Source organism: Sminthopsis crassicaudata, chromosome 1, assembly GCF_048593235.1.
Source record: "Sminthopsis crassicaudata isolate SCR6 chromosome 1, ASM4859323v1, whole genome shotgun sequence".
In the NCBI taxonomy this organism is placed as follows: Eukaryota; Metazoa; Chordata; class Mammalia; order Dasyuromorphia; family Dasyuridae; genus Sminthopsis; species Sminthopsis crassicaudata.
In genome coordinates this window covers 274,865,426-274,891,320 of record NC_133617.1, presented here as the reverse complement: position 1 = coordinate 274,891,320, position 25,895 = coordinate 274,865,426, and the positions used below count along the sequence as shown (strand labels likewise).

The following is a 25,895-nucleotide window of genomic DNA, read 5'->3' as shown; positions in this document are numbered from 1 at the left end:
TCATCTTGCTATGAACAAGAAATGTAATGAATTACTACTTTCTTCAACAACACAAACAAAATTGTTCTAATTAGTGGAGGAGCAGTCAGAGGTGTACAGATAAATTTTTAACAACAAGCACTCTGAAATACACTTGGAAAAAAGTGTTAAACTTTAACATTTAATCTACATTGTTAAAATTTTTTCTGTCATTTTCTTAAATCTAAACCATGATATAAGTACCAATTTGTATTCTCCAATTTCTAAGGTTGAGACTTGAACAAACAGCTCTCAAAAGGAAGCAGAAACTAGCTCCAGCACATCATTATAGTGGCAATCTCAAATACAAAAATTACAAGCTATTAATTTTAACATTGAGGAGGGTGCATTTTTCAGGCACTCTACTTTTCTTTTTTGCCAACATAATATACTAAAATCAAGAAAAACAAGTCATTGATAAAACACATTCAAAATTCTTTCCCTCCATATGCAAAAAAGTTTTAATTAAAATAAGGAGCCAAGATGAAGATGAGATAAATTCAATATCCTAAAAGTGACAACATCTGATTACTTCAGATTATTTTACAAAAACATACAAAGCTTATATCTTACAAATTAAAATGAGTTTGTTTAATATTTATCATGCATCTTAAGGCTGATAATATTAACCTATGTCTTATAGTAGCCAACAAATTGTATTTAAAAGGCAGTTTATAGTCAATAAAAAAGGATGAAATTATGTTTACTATATTATTTTGAAGGCAGAAAATAATTCTTAACTGCTACTGTAATTAAAAATGAATCAATAAGTATCTAACATGAAAAATGACAACTATTTTTTTAAAATATCATATTTTAAGATATAGAATCTCATTCAAAATTATAACCTGTTGCTTTATATCAGGTAAGTGAACTTAAGAGCATTCACTGGATATAAAAAGTATACCTTTTACTCTCTGATTCTGCCTCTACTATTTCTCCTCTCCTCAATTTTTTCTCCTTTATGTGTGCTTTCAGTTTTTTATTGTCATCTACACACATGATTAAGTTCTGCAGTAGTACCTCTGCATTTGGGTTTTGCAGAGGAAACATTCAAATATCTTATGATGAAAGGAATCCTAATCAGAAATTTTTAACTTATGCTAGCGTTGCCACCTTGAAGCTTAATATCCATCCTTAGTAAAAAAATCTTTACCTGAGTAAGATACCGTCTATAATCTTGGCGAAGTTCTTCCTTTAGTTTATGTTTCTTCCTCTCATAGTCTTCACCAAGTGGTAAACTCAATCCATAGTCAATCCCTGAAAAATAGAAAGTATTTACTAACAACTTAAATAACAGAACTTCACTTTCAATGCACTCTAGATAGAACAAAACAAACTCGGAAGAAAGTCTACTTATATCTGCATCTTTTGATTATTAGCAAAGCCTCAACTATTTTAATCTTTGGACTACAATCAAATTGGCAAAATAAAACCAAAGAAAAATGACGCATCTAATTTGATTATCATTTTTGTAAAATAAAACTCTTAAGAATGTCAGATTGTCCATTTTCAATTCTAGAATATGTAATCACGTATTTTTCAGTGAGGAAGCTTACAAAAATAAATTTGTCAAAAACATTTTTCTTAGGAAATATATTTATGGTGTTTAGCAATTTTATCTTATGATAAATTTAAACCACTGATTGAAAAAGCTACTATTTCATAGAAACTAAACATTTCCTTTTAAAATTATTTTTAAAAATATCCACTTAAATGAGCTTTAAGATTAGGTTACATACTTTTCAAAAGTTAATTTTTATTATAAAAGACTATGTCAAGCATAGGTGATAGATGACTATTCTTTTCAGATTTTTGAAAGCTCTCCCTCTTTCTCTGGCCTTACTAGATAAAAAAATATAATTTCAAATATTTTCATTTCAACAAAATAGAAGTTTTTCCTTTTGAAATCCAGAAAGGACTATAGTTAAGATAACTAGCTACAGTGTATGTGTTGCCATTGATATCACCATTTCTATGCCTTATTCCTCACAAAGCAACTAAAGAATGGGACCTGGTCATAGGCATGACATACCAGTGCTTTATTACATCACTAAAATATTTCAGAAATTAAGCCAAAGAACTATAAATTTTAATGGGTGTTCACTGGCTTTTACAAAATTGTATACAACATATGTATATATGTATAACATATACTATCCAATTATCTTATCACTTTATTGTCATGTTCACAGCTGGAATACTCATATCACATTATCTCCTATCACCTTTAAAAGGATTTGAGTATTATCAACACATACACTTCCTTAAGGTAACACCTTTTAACTCACATTGCTAATAATTTTCTTTCAAGAGTTTAAAATCTTCCATAACTAAAAAGCACTAACTAACCAATTTTTTTGGAATAACTAGTGGCCATCCTTTAAAAACCAAGAAAATTAGATCTTCCTTTGGAGAAAATACTACTTATATCTACCATTATAAAGGAAAAAGATTTCATATTTTGAATCTCATCCAAAATAGAGAAAATATGAAAAATATTTTTATTTTTCTACTTTTGCATTTAGATAAATTTTTACCCAAAAACAAATGCACAATAACTATGAAGTGAAGTAAAATATCTCAGCATATACAGTCATAATAAAGGCTTTGTTGTGCAATCACACTATACGCTAAGGGAACTTAGCTCACAGTGGGAAGAGTAAACAAATTATTCACATCTTTCAGAGAAGTAGAAATGTTATACTTACTTTCACATATATCTAGTATATCATTTATAAAGATTATCTATTTATCTTTTACTATAAATTTAAATGGTACTTATAATGCTGTTATTTTTTCTATGTGACAAATAATTATGTAATTCTAAACAGTGTTCCACCTCCAATTTTAAAACATTATTTTTGAGGAAACTCTACTGAGTTGCCTCAATAGAGAAATGTTTAAAATAATGTCAAAAAAAAAAAAAGCTTAATTTTTTCATCTGCTTTAGCACTTCAAGCTAAACACAATAACCATGGCAAGATAAATTTGCTTAATGATCTAAAAAAATATAAGAGACCCACATTATAAAATGCCTAGTATGAACAAGGCACTATGCTAAGGAGACAGTAGAGATACAAAGACAAAAACAAAGAACACCTGCTATCCTCAAGGAGTGTTTACATTCTACTAAAAGGACAGGACTGAGGAAAAAGAAATATTTAACAACCAAGAAGATGATCAGGGAAAGATTGACAGAAAAGTTGCATGTGAACCGAGTTTTGAATGAAGATAAGAAGATTTTGATAGTAAGATATAAAAAAAAAAAAAAATGAAGTCTCAAAGAGGCTTGTACAAATTCTTTGGAGTAAGAAATAAAATATCAAAATCTATAAACAGCTGCTAATATCTGGTCTCCAGAAAGCCTCAATGTGTTCAGAAGGTCCAAGGGTTGAGAGCTAGGGGAAAACTATAGCATCTTCCAGAGAAGCAAGCAATGCTCATCTGAAAACAACAGTCAGGAGTCCAGTGGCTCCAAGGTCCTCAGCACTCTGTTCTGGGACACCTGAGAGAGCCCTGAGGATGCATCACTCGAACCTCAAAGATAGAGGTAGTTAGAAATCAGCTCAAAAATCCAGGGAACTCAGAGTGAGATCAAACAGGACCAACCACACTACCTAATTCAGGAACCAAAGCAAGAGAGACAAGTAAACCAAAGAAGCTCAACTACAATCACTAACTTTTGTAAATCTAAAGATACTCCAAAAGAAGAAAATAACTCTATACAACAACCATAAGCAATGATTTCAAGTGAAAAAAAACTTTCTACAAGGTCTACAAAAATACCTACATGAAAAGATTTTTTTTAAAGGCATTAAAAGTTCTAAAGGAAGTATTAGAAGCAGCATAAGTAGCTTAAAACATGTGGCTAATTTTACTATAGTAATAGACTTCCTAAAACCAGATTAGACCAAACAGGAACAACCACTTCATAAGAAAACAAAAATATGGAACAAAATCAAAATTAAAATATTGAGGAATAGAAGAAAATGCAAGATTCTGATACCAAAAAAAAAAAAAAAAAAAAAATGACCTTGACAAAAAAAGGTAAAAGGAGGAACAACCTAAAAATTATTTAAATACCTAAAAGCCAATTCCCCTTTACAATGAATGATATATTCACATAAAGTAAACATGGATAAGAAATGTACTATCTGTAACCACAGACTCTAATCCAACTATGGATCTTTTTAAGCACAGTCATTATATTTCATGAAATCACAAATTAAAATTGACCAAATTTTTTTTTTAGAATGAGGCCAAAGTAAAGAATTCTCAATCTCTTGAAAAAAAATCTTCCAAAAAGTCCTAGGAAAATCATACCCATAATCAAGAATCAAAAAACACAAAACCATAAGCAGTCAAAAAAAAAAGTAGTCCTGGAGAAACCTGGAAGCTAATGCTACAGAGAAAAATCTTGAATATAATATTCCAAAAGTCAAAAGATAGAAAAAAATATTTTAAAAAAATACCTCTGCAAAGAAAAATATAATCTTACAGGACAAAATAATGGAACTTTTAACAGAATACAGATCCTCCAAGCATTTCTAATAATTAAAAAAAAAAAAAAAAAACCCCTAGAACTACGGACTTTGAAATAAACACAAGAGTTGAGAGAAACACAGAAAACTAAATTTACTTGAGCAAATGGAAGAAACTATATGGTGATATAGTGCAAATATGCTCCTTCAAAGGGAATTGAGGGGATTAAAGAAAAGAAATCAGAAGATCTGGGTGTGGATTGATTCTGTTCTGAGGAAGAAAGAGAAGGAAGTTAAAAAGAGGAATATACTACCATAGAAAGAAACACCTATTCTTCCATTCCTTCTAACTGGAGTATATGAGAAGAGTATACAATCAGAGAGAAAGGGATTGGGGAGAGCATGCATCAAAAGAAATTGACATGGACAAAAGAAGTGACATGGACAAAAAAAAGATTGAATATATTCAAATATACACCACACACAAATACCCCCTTCCAATTCAATAAAGAAATGCATAGAGAGCAGGAGAGGAAGTAAAGAGGGGAAAATAATAGGGAAGAAATAGCTACAAGTAAAACAAAACAAATAACGTTCTGGTTTTACTCACTTCACTTTGTATCGGTTCATTTAAGTCTTTCCAAGTTTTTCTGAGAGATCTTGCTCAACATTTGTCATAGCATAATAGTATCCCATCATAATCCTATACCACAACTTGTTGGGCCATCCTCCAAATCATGGGCATCCCCTCAGTTTCCAAATCTTTCCCACTACAAAAAGAGCTGCCATAAACATTTTTATACATATAGGTCGTTTTCCTCTGTTTTTTATCTCTTTGGGATATAGACTTAGTAGTAGTATTGCTAGGTCAAAGGGTATGCATGACTTTAAAGATCTTTGGACATAGTTCCAAATTGCTCTACAGAATGGATCACTTCACAATTCTACCAACGGTGCATTAGCATCTCCCCTTTCACATGTTCCCTCTAATAGCTGATGTTTTCCTTTTCTGTCATATTACCCAATCTGATAGGTATAGGGTGGTACCTCAAAGTTGTTCTAATTTGCATTTCTCTCATCAAAATGGTTTGGAGCATATGAATAAAGATACTTTGATTACTTCATCTGAAAATTTCTTGTTCATATCCTTTGAATACTTATCAATTGGGGGGATGGTTCTTAATTTTTATAAATTTGACTCAGCTCTCTATATATTTTGAAATGAGGTCTTCATCAGACTTCATTTCAGTTTCATATTGAATCCTTTTTGTATTCTGCTATCTACATGAAAATACTCTTTTTTTGGTAATAAAGTTCAGTTTCAGATTTTTTTTCTAAAGTTTCAAAGTATCAAAAAATTAACTATAAAAATAATAAATGACTGGGAGTAGATAGCTAGAATTATCATTAGCAAATCTATGTTTGTCACATTTCTATTTTAGAATAATTACATACGGGTTAGAAACTGGAAATTGAAGGGATGCCCACCAATTGGAGAATGGCTGAATAAATTGTAGTATATGAATGTTATGGAATATTATTGTTCTATAAGAAATGACCAGTAGGATGAATACAGAGAAGCTTGGAGAGACTTAACATGAACTGATGCTAAGTGAAATGAGCAGAATCAGGAGATTACACTTCAACAACAATACTACATGATCAATTTTGATGGAACTGGCTCTCTTCAACAATGAGATGAACCAAATCAGTTCCAAGTGATCTGTAATGAACAGAACTAGCTAAAGAACACTGGGAAATGAGTATGAACCACAACATAACATTTCCATTCTTTCTGTTACTGTTTGCTTGCATTTTTCGTTTTTTTCTGTTCAGGTTATTTTTACCATCTTTTTAAATCCGATCTTTCCTGTGCAATAAGATAACTATATAAATATGTATGCATATATTGTATTTAACATATACTTTAACATATTTAACATGTATGGGACTACCTGCCATCTAGGGAAGGGGATGAAGGGAAGAAGAGGAAAAGCTGGAACAGAAGTTTTTGCAAGGGTCAATGTTGAAAAATTACCCATGTATATGTTTTGTATATAAAAAGCTATTTAAAAAAAAAATAGCTACATACGGTCATAAAAACCATTTGGTACTAGATAAGAAACAAAGTAGCTGATCAGTGGAATAGGTTAAGTTTAAGGGACAAACTAGTCAATGACTAATCTATTGTTTGACAGATTGGCTAAAATGACAGGAAAAGAAAATGACAAATGTTAGAGGAAATGTGGGAAAACTGGGACACTAATACATTGTTGTTAGTTGTAAAATGATCCAACCATTCTGGAGAGCAATTTGAAACTTTGCCCAAAGGGCTATCAAACTGTGCATACCCTTTGACCCAGCAGTGTTTCTATTGGACTTGTATCCCAAAGAGATTTTAAAAGAGGGAAAGGGACCCACATGTGTAAAAATGTTTGAGGCTGTCTTTTTTGTAGTGGCAAGAAACTGGAAACTGAATAGATGCCCATCAGTTGGAGAGTGGCTGAATAACTTAGGCATATGAATGTTATGGAATATTATTATTCTGTAAGAAATGATCAGAAGGATATTTCAGAGAGATTTGGAGAGACATACATGAACTGAGGCTAAGTGAAATGAGCAGAGCCAGGATTTCATCATACACGGCAACAAGACTATATACAACAATCAATTCTGATGGACGTGGCTCTCTTCAACAATGAAATGATCCAGCCAGCTCCAATGATCTTGTGATGATGAGAGTCATCTACACTCAGAAGAATGTGGGAACTAAGTGTGGATGACAACATAGCACTTTCACTCTTTTTGTCGTTTGCTCACATTTTATTTTCTTTCTCATTTTTTTCTTTTTGATCTGATTTTTCTTGTGCAGAAAGATAATTATATAAATATGTATGCATATACTGGATGTAACATATATTTTTATCATTTTTAACATGTACTGGATTACTTGCCTTCTAGGGGAGGGGGTAGAGGAAAGGAGAGGAAAAATTGGAACACAAGGGTTTGCAAGAATCAATGTTGAAAAATTATCCATGCATATGTTTTGAAAATAAAAAGCTTTAATTTAAAAAAAGAAAAAAGAACAGCTGCAGAATAAATACCTTCATTTAATGAAGTTTTTTCCTTTATATGGACTACTTTGGGATTCATACTTTGTGATAATTACATATTATATATATTTGTGCATAATTGTTCTTTTCATGTTGTTTTTTGTTCCTATTCTGGTAAATATATTTTAAAGTTATTTCTAAAACTTTTTTTTAAAGATTGCAAAATAAATAATGCTATCTACACATGAACATGTCATCAGCAGCAGAATGAATTATCAGTTATAATGCCAACAGAAATGAAAAAGGTAACTAACCATTCATTTCTCTTGCCCATTTCTTCTTATGGTATGCTAAGCCTCAGAAAGCAGACATGGGTTAAAGATGTATAGTCTTCAGCCATGAACTCTGACTCAATTGGACACTAAATCTTGGCATCATTGCTATAACTCTATTTCATGATAATGAAGTAATAATAATTACCACCACTTTATACTTAAGAGAACCTCTTACAGAATAATTTAAAGTATTATTTAAAAATAAGTTATGGTCACAAACTCACATTTATATATACATATTAAAGCATGTTGTGTTAAGTTAAAAAGTAGCACTATCTCAGCTGTTCAATAATTAATTCAATAAATTAGACCAAGCATGCAGAGTCCTTTACAAACCTTTAAGTATCATATAAATGTTAACTACTTCCCATTAATCATTTAAAATAATATTAATGATGGTAATAACAAAGATAGCTAATATTTATATAGTGCTTACTATGTGCCAAGTACTTTGCTAAGTGCTTTACAAATATCACATTTGATCATCACGACAACCGAGAGAGGGGAGGGCTACAAATATTTTCCCCATTTTAAAATTGAGGAAACTGAAGCAAAAAGAGATTAAGTGACTTGTCCAAAGTCACATAGCTAGTAAGTGTCTAAGAGCACATTTAAATTATAATCTTCTTGATTCCAGGCCTGGCTCTCTGTCTCCACTTTTTTATCTATTGCATTACCTAACACAAATAAAAGGATGATACAAGCATGATTAAAATCATATTATTCATATAATTATATTAACTTCATTATAAAAGAAGGAAAATTTTTTGTACACACTTTTCATATGGTTTCCAGTTGCTAATATGGTCTTTCCATCACCTTAAAGTATAATTACTTGATTTTTTTTTTTTTTTTTTTTTTTTTGCTGAAGCATTTGGGGTTAAGTGACTTGCCCAGAGTCACACAGCCAGGAAGTATAAGTTATTATAATAATAAGAGGATATGTCTTCATATCATAAGCCAGATATGAACTCAGATCCTCCTGACTTTAGAACTGGTGCTCTATTCACTACACTAACTAGCTCCATTTCTTTGATTTTTAAATGAAAAAGTAGGTCTTACTGTATTTACTCAATTTTTAAATTAAAAAAATCTGTTCTATTTATAATGCAATATGTGGTTGTATTATAGATAACAGTAGCTAGTTTTTAGTAAATTAAAACAAAGCTAGTATCATATTGTTACCAAATGATTAGTAATGATATTATTTTATATAGAGAGAGTGAGTACATTATCAGGATACTAGAAGGGAAAGAAAATGAAACATCTAAAAAAAAAAAAAAAAAGCAAACTTCTTGCATCAGCTAAACTTGGTACTAACAATTTCTTAAATATTAGTGCACTTAAACAAAATACCTAAAGAATCTCTGTTCTCTTGACGATTTGGCGGTATGTTTTCTTTGGCCATGGAGATTAGTATTTTGCTATTGTCTGAAAGCTTTTCTCCAGCATTGCTCTGGAACAACAACAAAAAAAGAAGACAATCCATTTAAGAAGGGAAAAAACACCAAGCATTTAATACATTTTTAATGTGTTTTATATCTTTTTACATTTGGCAATTTAGGAAGCAATTACTACCAAAATGTTTCAATATTGTAATAAATGGTAATAATATTATAACTTTTCCAAAACATTGAGAATATTATATATTTTAATTATCTGTGCTTAAGTACTACAAAACTTTATTATAAAATACCTTACAATTCCATAGATTCGAATATCCTATGCATCAAATTATTTCTCTAGTACATTTACAAATTGCCTGCTTTTTGTTACACAAATCTTTTTTTCAGTCATAATCAACCCTTCATGACTCCATTTGGGGTTTTTTTGTCAAAGATAATAGGGTAATTTGTCATTTCCTCTTCCACATCATTTTACAGATGAGAAAACTAATGCAAACAGGATTAAATGACTTGCCTACAGTCAAACAGCTACTAAGTATCTGAGGCCAAATTTGAACTCAGGAAGATGAGTCTTCCTGATTCCAGGCCCAGCACCCTGCTCACTGAAGTACCTAATTGTTCCATCACAAAAATGTCACTTTGCAATCCACAGATATTAGAAAAGAGGTTACTTTTGTACTGTGAAATAGTATGGTAATATAATTTTAAATATGAGAAGTCATTAATAATTTTTAAAAATCTTCTAAAAGATTTATTATTGCCAATCCTACAAATTGTTTTTAAGATATTAACAGAGGAAAAATAATTCCTAAAATGCAAATTTAAAAATTTTTAATTTTTACAAATTTTTGGTACTTGAAAATTATTTGTAGCCAATAGACACAACTTTATCATTTTTATGAAATATAATTTTAGCAAATAGAAAGAAGTCAGAAAAACTGAGATTCAAAACAGTTTAAAAGATAAGTTAAACTAAGCTTATCTTACTAAGCTAGCAGTTAGTAAATTTATTAATTCCGATGGTTTAAGATTAAGCAGAACTCCTCAATTTAAACAACTTTGCAGTAAAATACTTTTAAATAATAATTTTAATATGTAAAGTTAATTCTGCTAAATAAGATTGATTTTGTAAACCTTATATTTTCAAATCAATCTTATTGTATCTCTAACAATATCACAATTTAGCACAAATGTTGCTTCTACTTCCTATAATGTTTTATAACTGGAAGAAATGTAAATTGTAATATAGTACCACTTAAATTTCACAACAACTTTAATTTTCTTCTTTAATAGTACATTTGGGATTATTTCAGTTTATCAACTTTTCACTTTACATTTTACATTTATATTCACTTACAACTGAGTTTTCACTTAAAATTTCCTGTTTTAGTTTTAAAGATGTTTACCATTCTAACAGAACTACTTTTAACTTGTAATATAACAGAAACTGACCAATAAAACTCCAGAACTTAACATAAATTAGAGCTAGACACTGTCATATTACCTTTATATCCATATAAGGAGGATCTTTTTCCAACTCTGCTTTGTCTTTTGTCAGTCTAGCCTTTCGATCTTCAATAAACTGGTCTAAATTATCTGCCATTCTTCAGATTCTAAAAATAAATAATAATATAATATTAAATAAATGTTATATCAATATGCATATCCTTATTACTTATATATTTATATACCCATAAGAACTCCTCATTTGGCATTCAATTTAGCTTGCTTATTCACATGAAAACTTCAAACAAAAAGTTAGATTGATTGAGATACTATACACAAAACAATTTGAAAACGTTCAAATATTATAAATGTCAATTATGACTTATTCTTATCAAAAGATTGACCCAATTGATTAACAAGATCCTGGGGCTGAAGACACAAAGATAAAAACAGAACAATCCCTGCCCTCAAATGAAGTGGTGTAGCCCTTAAGAATGATGTAATAGAAACTTCAATAGCTGTAGAAACCCCAGTCCTTCAAAGTAAAAGTTGGATTGATTGAGATACTATACACAAAACAATTTGAAAACATTCAAATATTATAGGTGTCAGTTATGACCTTTATTCTTACCAGAAGACTGACCCAATAGATTAACAAAATTCTGGGGCAAAGGACACTAAGATACATACCACAACTACAAGCCCCAGATTACATTGTGATTTAAACAAGGACCCCTTGGAGGAGCAGGTTCTGTTTTTCAGGACAAAATACACAACTCTTCTGAACTATCTACTTTTGCCAAAGATATCACCACTGGATGGCAGAGAGGACACATGCTTCACTCTAAGCTCCCCTTCTACCCTCATTACTGATTACCAAATTCAGCCTCTGAAATAGTGCTTGACTGATAGAATCCACAAATATTGGGAGTACAACAAATTACCAGAGGAAGATAATATAGAAGATTACCAGAAAAGATTTGTCCTGATGGGGTGGGAGGAGGCCAGCACAGGCAGGGAGGCAGAACACAGAAGCTAGCACACTGAGCAGATCAGGGGCAGGAGCGGTCTCTGTGGGTGGAGAATTTGCATGGAGGATTCTACCCACAGGTTGGCTGCTCTGCTTTGGTTGCAAAGCAATAGATCAGCAGAGAAGTTAACAAAAAAGCCAAAGGTAGAATGTACTCCAAAAACCACTAGAATTTAACAGGATCTGGCTACACCCACCCAGTACCAGGAGTGACTCAGCACAGACCACAGTGCAACTACACGCAGCTGTAGTGGTAGTTGCAGGGCTCTGCTGGGGCAGTCACACTTCTGCACAGGGCAGGCTCTGCCTGGGACACAGGCACTTCCGTTGGGCAGGGTTTTCCTAGGGCAGTGAAACTTCCGCTGCTGGGCTCTGCCTAGAACAGTGGCACTTCCACAGCTCAGCTACCTGCGGCTCTTTGCAGCCTGTTTGCAGGACAACTACTGTCCATATATCACTTCTGTAGAGGAAGCTGGTAACTTCCTTGCCCTGAAGGCAGACTCTAAAAGTTTTGGGGTTTTTTTAAATGGCCCAAAAAGCCAAGAATACACTAACCATCAATAGCTTCTATACAAAAAGAGAGCAGGTTTTCAACCCTGAGGAGACTAATAGCAGACAGTCTCCAGACAAAACCCCAATTCAAAGGGGGATGTAGCCTGGTCCCCATCACACAAGGCTCTCCTAGAAGAAATTATAAAAAATCTTAAAAGAGAGCTAGAAGAAAAACGGGGAAAGGAAATAGAAGCTCTGCAAGAGAGTATGGAAAATTTTGATAAAGTGGAAAAAGAAAACAGCTTCCTGGAATGTAAATTGGAAAAGACAAAGAACTTCCAGGAAAGTAGGATTTGTGAAATGGAAAAAGAAAATGACTCAGTAAAAAAAAAAAAAAAAATTTAGTGAAATAGAAAAAAAAATTCCATAGAGCAAAACAACTCATTTAAAAACTCAATTGGACACATACAAAAAGTAGTTAAAAAACAAACAAAAAAAGCTAATGAAGAAAAAACTCATTAAAAATCAGAAGTGAACAAATAGAAATAAATGATTCATTAAGACATCAAGAATCAGTCAAGCAAAACCAAAAAAATGAAAAAATAGAAAAAAATGTTAAATATCTACTTGGAAAAACAACAGACCTGGAAAATAGATCTAGAAGAAATAATCTGAGGATTATTGGACTTTCTGAAAATTATGATGATAAAAAAAGAGCCTAGACACTATTTTATAGGAAATCATCAAAGAGAACTGCCCAGATATAATAGAATCAGAAGATAAAATAGGCATTGAAAGAATTCATCAAACACCTTCTGAAAGAGACCCCAAAATAAAAACTCCAAGGAATTCTGTGGCGAAATTTCAGACCTGTCAGAGTAAGGAAAAAAATATTACAAGCAGCCAGGAAAAAAAAAAATTCAAATGCCGAGGAACCACAATAAGGATCATCAGGATCTAGCTGCTTCGACATTAAAGGATCGAAGGACCTGGAATCTGATATTCTGAAAGGCAAAAGAAGTTGGAATGCAGCCAAGAATACACTACCCAGCTAAACTGAGCATTTTCTTCCAGGGAAGAAGATGGACATTCAAGGAAACAGGTGGATTCCATTTATTCCTAATGAAAAAATCAGAGCTAAACAAAAAAGTTGACCTACAAATATAGGACTCAAGAGAAGCATAAAGATAAAAAGAACTCTTAAGAACTGTATTTCTGGTATGTCATACATAAAGAGTCCATATAAAATTTGATTTTCCTGCTATAAAACAAAAAAAGGATGTAGAAATGGAAAGGGGATAGTGTTAGAAAAAGGGAAAAGGGGAAATAAAAGGAGGGAAACTACATCCCACAAAGAGGCAAAAAAAATTTATCATATCTGAGAGAATTTAGAGAGGGGAAGGAACATTGTGTGAATCTTACTCTCATCAGAGTTGGCTCAAAGAGGAAATAACTGACATAGTTGTTTTACAGAGAAACTTCTCTCACCTCATTAAAAAGTGGGAGAGGAAAAGGAAAAAGGAAAAGAGTAATAAGAGAAGGGTAGAAGAAAGGGGAAGGGATTCAAAGAGGGTGAGAGGGATCCTAAAGAGGGAGAGCTGCATGACACAAGTGTGCCCATAAGTTTAATATTGGAAAAGGTGGAAAGGGGAGAGGGGCAAGAAAAAAAAGCATAATCTGGGGATTATAAAATGGCAAGAAATACAGAATTAGAAATTTTAACCATAAATGTGAATGGGATGAACTCTCCAATAAAGCGGAGGCGGATAGCAAAAGATCAAAAGTCAGAACCCTACAATATGCTGTTTACAGGAAACACAAGCAAGGAGATACATACAGAATAAAGGTAAAAGGCTGGAGCAGAATCTATTATGCTTCAGGTAAAGTCAAAAAAGCAGGGGTAGCCATTCTTATCTTAGATCAAACAAAAGCAAAACTTGATCTAATTAAAAGAGATAAGGAAGGAAACTCTATCTTGCTAAAGAATATAGACAATGAAGCAATATCAATACTAAAAATATATGCACCACGTGGCATAGCATCTAAATTCCTAAAGGAGAAGTTAAGAGAGTTCCAAGAAGAAATAGACAGCAAAACTATAATAGTGGGAGATCTCAACCTTGCACTCTCAGAATTAAATAAATCAAACTACAAAACAAATAAGAAAGAAGTTAAAGAGGTAAGTAGAATATTAGAAAAGTTAGGTATGATAGATCTTTGGAGAAAAATGAATGGAGACAGAAAGGAGTATACTTTCTTTTCAGCAGTTTATGGAACCTATACAAAAATTGACCATATATTAGAATATAAAGGGCTGTGAAAAGCAAGTGGTGTTCACAAGTTTAATACTGGGTAGGGGGGTAAGAGGGAAGGAAAGGAGAAAAGCATAGGCAGGGGTTAACAGGATGGCAAGCAATATAGAATTAGTCATTCTAACAATAAATGTGAATGGGGTAACCTATACAAAAATTGATCATATACTAGGGCATAAAAACCTCAAAATCAAATGCAGTAAGGCAGAAATAGTAAATGCATCCTTTTCAGACCACAATGCAATTAAAATTACATTTAATAAAAAGCCAGGGGAAAATAGACCAAAAAATAATTGGAAACTAATCTTATACTAAAGAATGATTGGGTAAAACAGCAAATCATAGACATAATTAATAACTTTACCCAAGAAAATGACAATAATGAGACATCATACCAAAATGTGTGGGATACAGCCAAAGCAGTAATAAGAGGAAGTTTTATATCTCTACAGGCCAACTTGCATAAAATAGAGAAAGAGTGGGACAACGAATTGGGCTTACAACTAAAATTGCTAGAAAAGGAACAAATTAAAACTCCCCAAACACGAAACTTGAAATTCTAAAAATAAAAAGTGAGATTAATAAAATTGAAAGTTAAAAAACTATTGAACTAATTAATAAAACTAAGAGTTGGTTCTATGAAAAAACCAACAAAATAGACAAACGCTTAGTAAATCTGATTTTAAAAAAGGAAAGAGAAAAAGCAAATTGTTAGTCTTGAAAATGAAAAGGGAGAACTCACCACTAATGAAGAGGAAATTGGAATAATAGTTAGGAGCTACTTTGCTCAACTTTATGCCAATAAATTCGATAAATGAAATGGAATTATACCTTCAAAAATATAGCTTGCCCAGATTAACAGAGGAAGAAGTAGTCTAAATAGTCCCATCTCAGAAGAAGAAATAGAACAAGCTATTAACCAACTTCCTAAGAAAAACCCCAGGACCAGATGGATTTACATGTGAATTCTACCAAATATTTAAAAAACAATTAACTCCAATGCTATATAAACTATTTGAAAAAATAGGGATTGAAGGAGTCCTACCAAATTCCTTCTATGACACAGACATGGTACTGATACCTAAACCAGGTAGTTTGAAAACTGAGAAAGAAAACTATAGACTAATCTCCTTAATGAATATTTATGCTAAAATCTTAAGATATTAGCAAAAAGACTTCAGAAAATCATCCCCAGGATAATACATTATGATCAAGTAGGATTTATACCAGGAATGCAGAGCTGGTTTAATATTAGGAAAACTATTAGTATAATTGACCATATTAATAATCAAATTAATAAAAACCATATGATCATCTCAATAGATGCAGAAAAAGCATTTGATAAAATCCAACATCCATTCCTACTAAAAACGCTTGAGAGTATAGGAATAAATGGACTATTACTTAGAATAGTCAGGAACATATATTTAAAACCGTCAGTAAACATCATATGTAATGGCGATAAACTGGAACCTTTCCTTATAAGATCAGGAGTGAAACAAGATTGCCCACTATCACCATTACTATTCAATATAGTACTAGAAACGCTAGCCTAGGCAATAAGAGCCGAGAAAAAGATTCAAGGAATTAGAGTAGGAAATGAGGAAACCAAATTAGCACTCTTTGTAGATGATATGATGGTATAATTAGAGAACCCCAAAGACACTGCTAAAAAGCTATTAGAAATAATTCAGAAATTTAGCAAAGTTGCAGGATACAAAATAAATCCACATAAATCCTCAGCATTTTTATACATTACCAACACAATCCAACAGCAAGAGAAACAATGAGAAATTCCATTCAAAATAACGGTCAATAGTATAAAATATTTGGGAATATATCTACCAAAGGAGAGTCAGGAATTATATGAGCAAAATTACAAAACACTTGCCACAAAAATAAAGTCAGATTTAAATAATTAGAAAGACATTGAGTGCTCTTGGATAGGCATATACTCCCTAAACTAATGACAATACTCCCTAAACTAATCTATTTATTTAGTGCTATACCAATCAGACTCCCAAGAAACTATTTTAATGACCTAGAAAAAATAACAGAATTCATATGGAACAACAAAAGGTTGCGAATTTCAAGGGAAGTAATGGAAAAAAAATTAAATGAAGGTGGTCTAGCTGTACCTGATCTAGAACTATATTATAAAGCAATAGTCACCAAAACCATTTCGTATTGGCTAAGAAATAGACTAGTTGATCAGTGGCATAGGTTAGGTTCACAGGGCAAGATAGTGAATAAAAATAGCAATCTAGTGATTGACAAACCCAAAGATCCCAACTTTTGGGATAAGAATTCATTATTTGACAAAAACTGCAGGGAAAACTGGAAATTAGTATGGCAGAAACTAGGCATGGACCCACATTTAACACCACATACTAAGATAAGATCAAAATGGGTCCAAGATTTAGGCATAAAGAACGAAAGTATAAATAAATTGGAGGAACATGGGATGGTTTACTTCTCGGACTTGTGGAGGAGGAAGTAGTTTGTGTCCAAGGGAGAACTAGAGACCATTATTGATCACAAAATAGAAAATTTTGATTACACCAAATTAAAAAGTTTCTGCACAAATAAAACTAATGCAAACAAGATTAGAAGGGAAGAAACAAATTGGGAAAACATTTTTACAGTTAAAGGTTCTGATAAAGGCCTCATTTCTAAAATATACAGAGAATTGACTTTAATTTATAAGAAATCAAGCCATTCTTCAATTGATAAATGGTCAAAGGATATGAACAGACAATTTTCAGATGATGAAATTGAAACTATTTCCACTCATATGAGTGTTCCAAATCACTATTGATCAGAGAAATGCAAATTAAGACAACGGTCAAAGGATATGAACAGACAATTTTCAGATGATGAAATTGAAACTATTTCCACTCATATGAGTGTTCCAAATCACTATTGATCAGAGAAATGCAAATTAAGACAACTCTGAGATATCATTACACACCTGTCAGATTGGCTAAGATGACAGGAACAAATAACAAATAACAAATAAGATGAATGTTGGAGGGGCTGTGGGAAAACTGGTGGAGTTGTGAAAGAATCCAACCATTTTGGAGAGCAATCTGGAATTATGCCCAAGAAGTTATCAAAATGTGCATACCCTTTGACCCAGCCATACAACTAGTGGGCTTATATCCTAACGAAATCCTAAAGAAGGGAAAGGGATCTGTATGTGCCAAAATGTTCGTGGCAGCCCTTTTTGTAGTGGTTAGAAACTGGAAAATGAATGGATGTCCATCAACTGGGGAATGGTTAGGCAAATTATGGTATATGAATGTTATGGAATATTATTGTTCTGTAAGAAATGACCAACAGGTGGAATACAGAGAGGCTTGGAGAGACTTACATCAACTGATGCTGAGTGAAACGAGCAGAACTAGGAGATCATTATGCACTTCAACAATGATACTGTATGAGGATGTATTCTGATGGAAATGGATATCTTCAACATAGAGAAGAGCTGATCCAATTCCAATTGATCAATGATGGACAGAATCAGCTACATCCAGAAAAGGAATACTGGGAAATGAGTGTAAACTGAGCATTTTTTTTCTTTTTGTTTTTCTTCCCAGATTATTTTTACCTTCCGAATACAATTCTTCCTTTGCAACAACAACAACAACAACAAAATTCGGTTCTGCACATATATGTTGTACCTAGGATAAGATATTTAATATGTATGGGATTACCTGCCATCTGGGGGGGGGGGGGGGAGAGAGGAGGGGAAAAATTCGGAACAGAAGGGAGTACAAGGGACAATGTTGTTAAAAAAAAAAATTACCTATGCATATGTACTGTCAAAAAAAAAGTTATAATTATAAAAATTAATTTAAAAAAAAAGAATATAAAGACCTCAAAATTAAATGCAGAAAGGCAGAAATTGTAAGTGCATTCTTTTCAGATCACAATGCAATAAAAACTACATTCAACAAAAAGCTAGGGGTAAATAGACCCAAAAGTAAATGGAAACTAAATAATCTCATCCTAAAGAATGAATGAGTGAAACAGCAAATAATAGACACAATAATTTCACCCAAGAGAATGACAACAATGAGACAATGTACCAAAATTTGCGGGATGCAGCCAAAGTGGTAATAAGGGGAAATGTTATATCTCTAGAGGCTTATATATTTATCACCACCTTTCCAGTGGAAATTTGAGTGTTCACTCTCTCACCTTCTATATCTAATCAGGTGCCAAATCTTAACTGTCCATTTTTCCAAATGTCTCTCAAATCTTCCCCTTCTCTCTATATCAACCTAATTGAGTGCTTAATGCCTTCTCACCTCATCTCTTAATTATCCTCGGGGCCTCAAGATTTTCCTCTTCTTAAATCCATACTCCACATAGATGCCAAACTGTTAAGTTCTTACTAAGTGCTGAGATAATGAGATATTAAGTTCTTACTAAGTTCTTACTAGTTCTGGCCTTTACTGGGAGTTTTCCTTGTGAACTCCTGGGGAAGAGCAAGTTCATTGGTTGAAGTAATTTTTCCCAGAAGCCCTTGCATTATCCCATGCCCATTCTCTGGGAGGATAAAAGAGGGCGGCACTCCAGAGAGAGAGTCTCTGCACTAGGCCAGACTTGAGGCGGCTCTCTGGAGAAAGAAGTCTCTTCTCTAGACCAGAGAGTGATCGGCAGTCTCTGGAGACAACAGCATGTTACATATTGGCGTCCACAACGTGGGGCAAGGACTTTTGCTTATCCTAACAAGGACTTATTCTGAGCCCTTCAGAGGAGCTAGCCCAGACCTTCTCATTTAAGGACTTATTCTGAGGCCTTCAGAGGAGCTAGACTGGACCAGTGCAATTTGGCGACCGAACAGGGACAGACACGATTCTGATTCCAGTGGAAAACCCTCTTATCCAGATCTCAGTCTCTCTGATCCAGAACTGTGAGTAACAAGGAAACTTTGTTAAAGATTAAGTGAGTGTTCTAATAGATAAATAAGGAACTTACCTTGTTAAGGGCTAAACCAGCAATCCCTTATAGCTGAAATGGGGCAGATGTTAACTAAAGACAATCCCTCGACCTCAGCCGACTCAGCCCCAGCCCCAGTGGCAGCCTCAGCTCCACTCCCAATCAGGAGTGGTACTATAGAGAGTATAATTAAGATAATTGATGAGCAGCATTTACTTGTAACCTGGGTACAGATTGCTAAACTCTTGGCTGCATTAAGACGCACGTCTCCTTGGTTTTTAGAGGAAGAAAAGATAGATGTAGAAGCTAGTGGGATTTGAAATGAGAGAATTTCACACAAAAAATGGGCCTCGTTCAATTTCTGCAGAGGTATTTTATATCTACAACATAGTTCAATTAGCCTTAAACTATCAAGCAAGTTGTAAGAGAAAGAAAACTTTTAAAAATGAACAGAGGAGGAAGTGTGAGGAAAAAAGGAAAGATCAAGATCTTGCCCAAGAGCAAAGGGATTTAAATGAGGAATTAGGGTGTGATGACTCTGATTCTCTTGAAGAAGCTTCAACCCCGCCTATAGAGCAGATTATTGATGGGCCCACATCAACTCCACCTTCAGAGGTGGAGGAAGAAGGAGGAGGGGAAGAGGCAGAAACACAAACAGAATCGCCTGTGAAGCAGCTTAAGCCTATGACAAGATTAGAAAAAGCATTGGTTAAAGCTAAGAGAGAAGAACAAGATATAAGTGATTTTATACATGCATATCCTGTGATTGAAGAGACTGATTCTGTAGGTCAAAAAAGGAGAAGATACGCACCTTTAGATTTGAATAAAATTAAAGATTTGAAAAAAGGTTGTACCCTTTATGGGGCTACATCAGCTTATGTTAAAATGTTACTAGATGGTTTGTCTTATGAAGTCCTAACCCTGAATGATTGGAAATCCATAGCAAGGACATGCCTAGAACCTGAACTAAATTTGATATGGCTTGCATAGTTTCATGAATTATGTAAAATCCAAGTCAGATGCAATTTGGAAATAGGAGTTAACACACAATTCACTTTTGAGCACTTAGCTGGTAAAGGTCGGCATGGAGAGAATTCAGAACAGATTAATTATACCATGACAATATATGAGCAAATTGCTAAGGCTGCAATAAAAGCTTGGGGTGTCCTCCCTATACAGAAAGATCGGGGAAAGGCTTTCACTAAAATAGAGCAAGGTCCCAATGAACCTTTTGCGGATTTTGTGGGATGTTTGCAAACTGCTGTCAAAAGAACTATTGGAGAAAATGCAGCTACAGAAATAATGACCAGACATCTGGCTAAGGAAAATGCCAATGAGATTTGCAAAAGAATTATATGGGGATTAGACAAAGATGCTCCTTTAGAGGAGATCATAAGACGCTGTGCTATAGTGGGAATAAATGCTTTTTACACCCAGACTATGATGAATGTGGAAAGACAGGGTCCCTCCTGGCAAGGGACTTCTAGAGAAACTCGGCAATGTTTTCAATGTGGAAAAATTGGACATCTAAGAGCTCAGTGTAAATATGGAGATAGAATGAGAAGACAGGGTGAAAGAAGACCAAAATGCAACAAAGGACTCCATTGGGCATCAGAGTGTAGACTAATTCAGGGAAATGGGATGAGGGGCCCAGGTCCAGGGCCCCAGGCAAAAAAGACTTGGGGCATGATGGCAGCTGATGTTACACCCAAAGAGCCTTTAGAAGGTCAGGACTCTGATTTGATCAACCAGCAGAAAAGCAATCAAATGGAAGAAAGGGATTACCTGATAAGTCAGCCAAAAGGCAATCAGATTGCAAAAATGGATTACACTTGGGGAGAATACAGGCCTTTTAAACCAACAGGGCTGTGTCCAATGCAAACAACTCCAACGTAATTGCCAGATGGTGAGAAGAGACCCAGAAAGTGGTGAATGGAAGGGACCAGATAGGTTAACTGCCTGGGGGAGAGAGTTTGCTTGTATTTCTTCAGATGGAGAAGGAATCAGATAGGTGCCAACGAGTTGTATTCGCCTTGTCCAACGGAAAGAGACAGAAAAAAAGAAAGACCTCAAAACAAAGGATAAAATCTAAGAAACATCTGACACTGAAAGAGCATGGCTAATAAGAAGACTGTTAAAGAACTTTAAAACCAGCAGGAATCATTGGATTTTCTAACACAAGATGAGATTTATGGACATTTATAAATTCTCAATTTATGAATATTTGATCATGTTATTTGTTACATACTTCTAGCATATATTATGTTACTATGTTACTATGTGTTTATGTAATCTATGTAATTATGTGTAATGCCTCCCATATTGATGGATTTATGTTTCAAGGTCATGACCACCCTATGTTCTAAATCAAAAGAAAGGGGGAGATATTAGGTTCTGACTAAGTGCTAAGTCGGTACTTAACAATTCTCTAGTTCTGGCCTTTACTGGGAGTTTTCCTTGTGAACTCCTGGGGAGGAGCAAGTTCATTGTTTGAAGTAATTTTTCCCAGAAGCCCTTGCGTTATCCCACGCCCATTCTCTGGGAGGATAAAAGAGGGCGGCACTGCAGAGAGAGAGTCTCTGCACTAGGCCAGACTTGAAGCGGCTCTCTGGAGGAAGAAGTCTCTCCTCTAGACCAGAGAGTGATCGGCAGTCTCTGGAAACAACAGCACGTTACAAAACTGATTTTCATAAAATGTAGATCTGGCCATTTCATTCTAGTACTCCATTGCGATGGCTCCTTACAGACACTAGGATAAAATACTTTTTTTTTTTAATCTCATCCTTTTAAATTTTTTTATATAAGTCTGATAATGCATATAATAACACAACAGTACATGTAAACATATATAATTTATAAATATACATGTATTATAGTTGCATACCCCAAAAAATTTTACTGATGGAGTGCAGAATCAAAATAAGCTGCAGACTATAGGATTAGAGGAAGAACACCAGCTAATTTATATATACAAGCTGTCATCTAAATTTTCCAACAAGTCACATTGTTTCCTTACATAACAGCCCATCTTTGCAGCAGCAATAATCTTCTGCTCTATAACTGAATCATAAAACATCAATCTCCAGATAATCAAAATTACAGATGACTGGAAAATAGAAAGACTGCAGTAGAAGTAAACCAGTTTTAACATATTTGATAAGGAAATATATGATGAGAAAAGGTGGCAATCTACTTTGTAATTCTAGTATTATTTTAATTATTTTAAGGAAAATAAGTTCAGTAAGTTTTCTCAGCTACCTTTCACAAAGGTCCCCAACTCAGCAGGTAGTATGATATAATGGAAAGAATCAATCCTTGGCCCAAAATTAAAAAATCTAAGATTTGTATCCCAACTCTATCAATCACTAAATGTGGGACTTTGGACAAGTTCACTGAATTTTTTTGGATCTCAATTTCATCATTCCTAAAAATAAGAAATATATGTGTACTATCTACTCTACATGGTGTTACAAGGATCATATGACATAATGTTAAGCATCTGGTAACTGTAAAGTATAATATAAATATAAACTATTATTTCATCTCCATAGTCACATACACACATACAAAAACTATGCCTATAACTAAAGCCTCACAAACACAAGTCAGTAACTACAATTTAATTCCCCAGCATATGAAGAGACTTGATAGTCTTATTTTATCCCAAATCAAAATATTGTCAGCAACACAGGCAGTGACATCTACCCTATATTTTGTTAAGACAGATTAAACATATACATGAAAATATAATTTACATGGACTAATCAAAACACATTTTTAAAAAACTATAAGTGGTCATTTGAATGATTTGAATTAAATTTAATTTAGTATTAAATGTAATATAGTATTAAACTTAATTTAATACTATATTACTTGAACTGTATGAGGCCATCTGCTAGACTGACAAAATTTTTTTTTAAATTATGTCAAGGGTTTGATGAAAAGGTATTTAACTTCAAGTTATAATCATAAGTGATATATCTCTAATTACCAATTTTCTGAGATTCTGACACTCTGCTTATATCATTTGGATTTTTCATTTCTTATTTAAAATGAAATGCAGTATATTTTAACATAAAATTATTTTACATGTTAAATTATATTCCCGAAATAATCATGTGTCAGAAAAGACTCTGATTCCCCATTGTGAAGCACTTCTCACTGGAGGCATTACAATTCTCCCAAAGGTTATACCAGCAGAGCACAAGTTCTAAGTCTAATCACACTGGAAAGGCTTTTAATATGGATCCAACCACGAACCCTATATCTATGGTTAAGAAAGAATCTGTATCCAGATGGTTCACATGGTAATGAATTTCTCAGTCACATTAACTCCTGAAGATGTGGTACTAAATACAGAGGCAATTCAACTTGCATTAATCTTGGAAGATACATTATAAAATCACAGACTTTTCAAGTGCTGAAGTATCAAAAAAAAAAAAAAAAAAAAAAAAAAAAAAAAAAAAAAGAAAGAAAGAAAGAGAGAAAGAAGGAAAAGAAAACTAATTGCAAAAGCAAAATATAATGGAAAGAATTTGGAGTCAAAAGATCTTTGTGTGACTACAATGTAACCTAACACAATTTTAACCTCTCAGGCAAAGTCTCCTCATCTTTGAAATGAAAGTATGTTAAAGATTCTTCTAGAGCTCAATCTATGATTTTACCCAGTTACACAAGACAGGTCGCTACTGGCTAATGCATTTTTCAAACAAGCTTCAGAAAATATTTTTAGCACACAGTTTGATGTTTCCACAGTTTTAAGAACACATTTCTGAAAACTCTCCACAAAGAAAGGTGAACAAAAGGCTCCACTCTATTTAAAGGCCTTGGAGCACAAGGATCTTCACATAATCACAAAGAACTCTCCTCAATTCAAACACTTATTGCATACTTACAATGTGCCAGGCATTTTGCTAAGCAATGGGATTTTTTAAAAAGTTGAAAAACAACAGTCCCTAACTTTGTAAATTTAAAACTTCCAAAGGAGGACCAGACATAGTTGTAACAAAATGCAAAAGATTTCTGAGAAAGATGAGTCTGAAAATATATTTTAAAAAAATAAAAGCTTATAAAAAGAGGTTTTCAGTAGAAGTAAAGACATAGTACAGTGGAGCTTTGGAAGACAGTCTTAGCAAAGTGATAGGAAGCAGCAGCAGTACAGATCAGTAAATAGCCTAGTTTAGTTAGGATTCAAGAGTTGGAGAAGGGAAATAGGATCACAAATGTAGAGATAGAAGTAAACTTATAGATCATCTAGTATAATATACTAATTTTACAGACAAGGGAACAGGAAAAATGGGTTAAATGACTTTCCCAAAGTCACAAAGGTAGTAAATCATAGAGCGAGGATTTTAACTCTATTTCTGTCACTCCAGATTCAGAACTCTTTCTGAAAAGGTAGGTGGGAGACATGTTTTGGAGAGTACTAGATGCCAGTCTTTAAGGAATCTTGTAAACTTTAAGAAAATGCTACTGAAGATATTTGAATCAAAAAAGAATTATTTTTCCCCAGTTATTTCCATATGATATAATATTCATTCTGGCACTTCTGCAGAGCACATTCAATCACAGAAACTTCTACCTGCCATATCTTGAAGCAGTTTTGGATATTTCTAATAATCTACAAAGATTTTTCAGAGAAAACTCAGACTGTCAAGGTCACTTTGAATTTCTATTCCCAGTTTTCAATGGTTAGCAAGCAGCAAGATAAAAGTTCACAAACATTTCCACTTAATGATATTGATAACTTTGAAGTCACAAAATTTTGGAGTTGAAAGGGATCTTAAAGATTATGTAGTCTTCATTCTACAGATGAGAAAACTATTACCCTTGAGATCATCTTCAGCTAAAGTCTGGTAATTAGGCAGGGCTAATAAAATGGGGTTTCCTCATTCTTAGCATTGAAATTGCCATAAAACTTGCTTCAGAGCTAAGCCTTCCTCCAGAAAAACCAGTCTGTATAAGATCAGGATCTTTGGGAAGCTCTCTCCAAATATTGATGAAGCCCCCATGAATGGCTAAAGAGTTTCTCCAAACTTAAGGAAATCAGTAAGTTGTTTGTTTTCAATGCCATCTCAAATGATATGCAAATCACTAAGTATAGCTTTCTTCATTTACATGTTCTGCTATTTTAAAATAAATAAATAAAAAGGAACACTGCTCTGGAATAATTTGCTTTTCAGACCCTGGTATTGCAATTAGAACTTCCTAATTCTCTGGACAAGCAGAGAACTACAATGTTCTCTGGTATCTTAGCTTCCAGGAGATCAAAATTATGCTTACCGGTCTGGTACCTCTCCAAGGCCATCTCTCCTGGCAAGACAGCAGCTTTCCATCAGAAAGAAAGCAGAGCCAGATCTAAACCCAAGGGAT

At 33.5% G+C, this 25,895-nt stretch overlaps 1 protein-coding gene across 14 annotated transcripts in view; it reads right to left on the bottom strand.

Moving 5' to 3' along the window:
* The window catches only part of CSPP1 (centrosome and spindle pole associated protein 1), a 125,091-nt gene that overhangs the window by 95,950 nt on the left and 3,246 nt on the right, over positions 1 to 25,895 (bottom strand). For 12 of the 14 annotated variants that reach the window (XR_012484336.1, XR_012484335.1, XM_074278826.1 and 9 more), the window contains exons 2-4: positions 10,801 to 10,909; positions 9,247 to 9,346; positions 1,175 to 1,278 (exon numbers count right to left, since the gene is read on the bottom strand). Coding sequence is in view for 11 of the 14 variants with exons in the window: in XM_074278826.1 (XP_074134927.1) it covers positions 1,175 to 1,278; positions 9,247 to 9,346; positions 10,801 to 10,899 (303 nt within the window). In the remaining 3 variants the exon portion in view is untranslated. Of the gene's footprint in view, positions 1 to 1,174; positions 1,279 to 9,246; positions 9,347 to 10,800; positions 10,910 to 25,805; positions 25,881 to 25,895 lie in introns of those variants that run through there. The other 2 variants (XM_074278825.1, XM_074278832.1) reach the window with 2 other exon arrangements.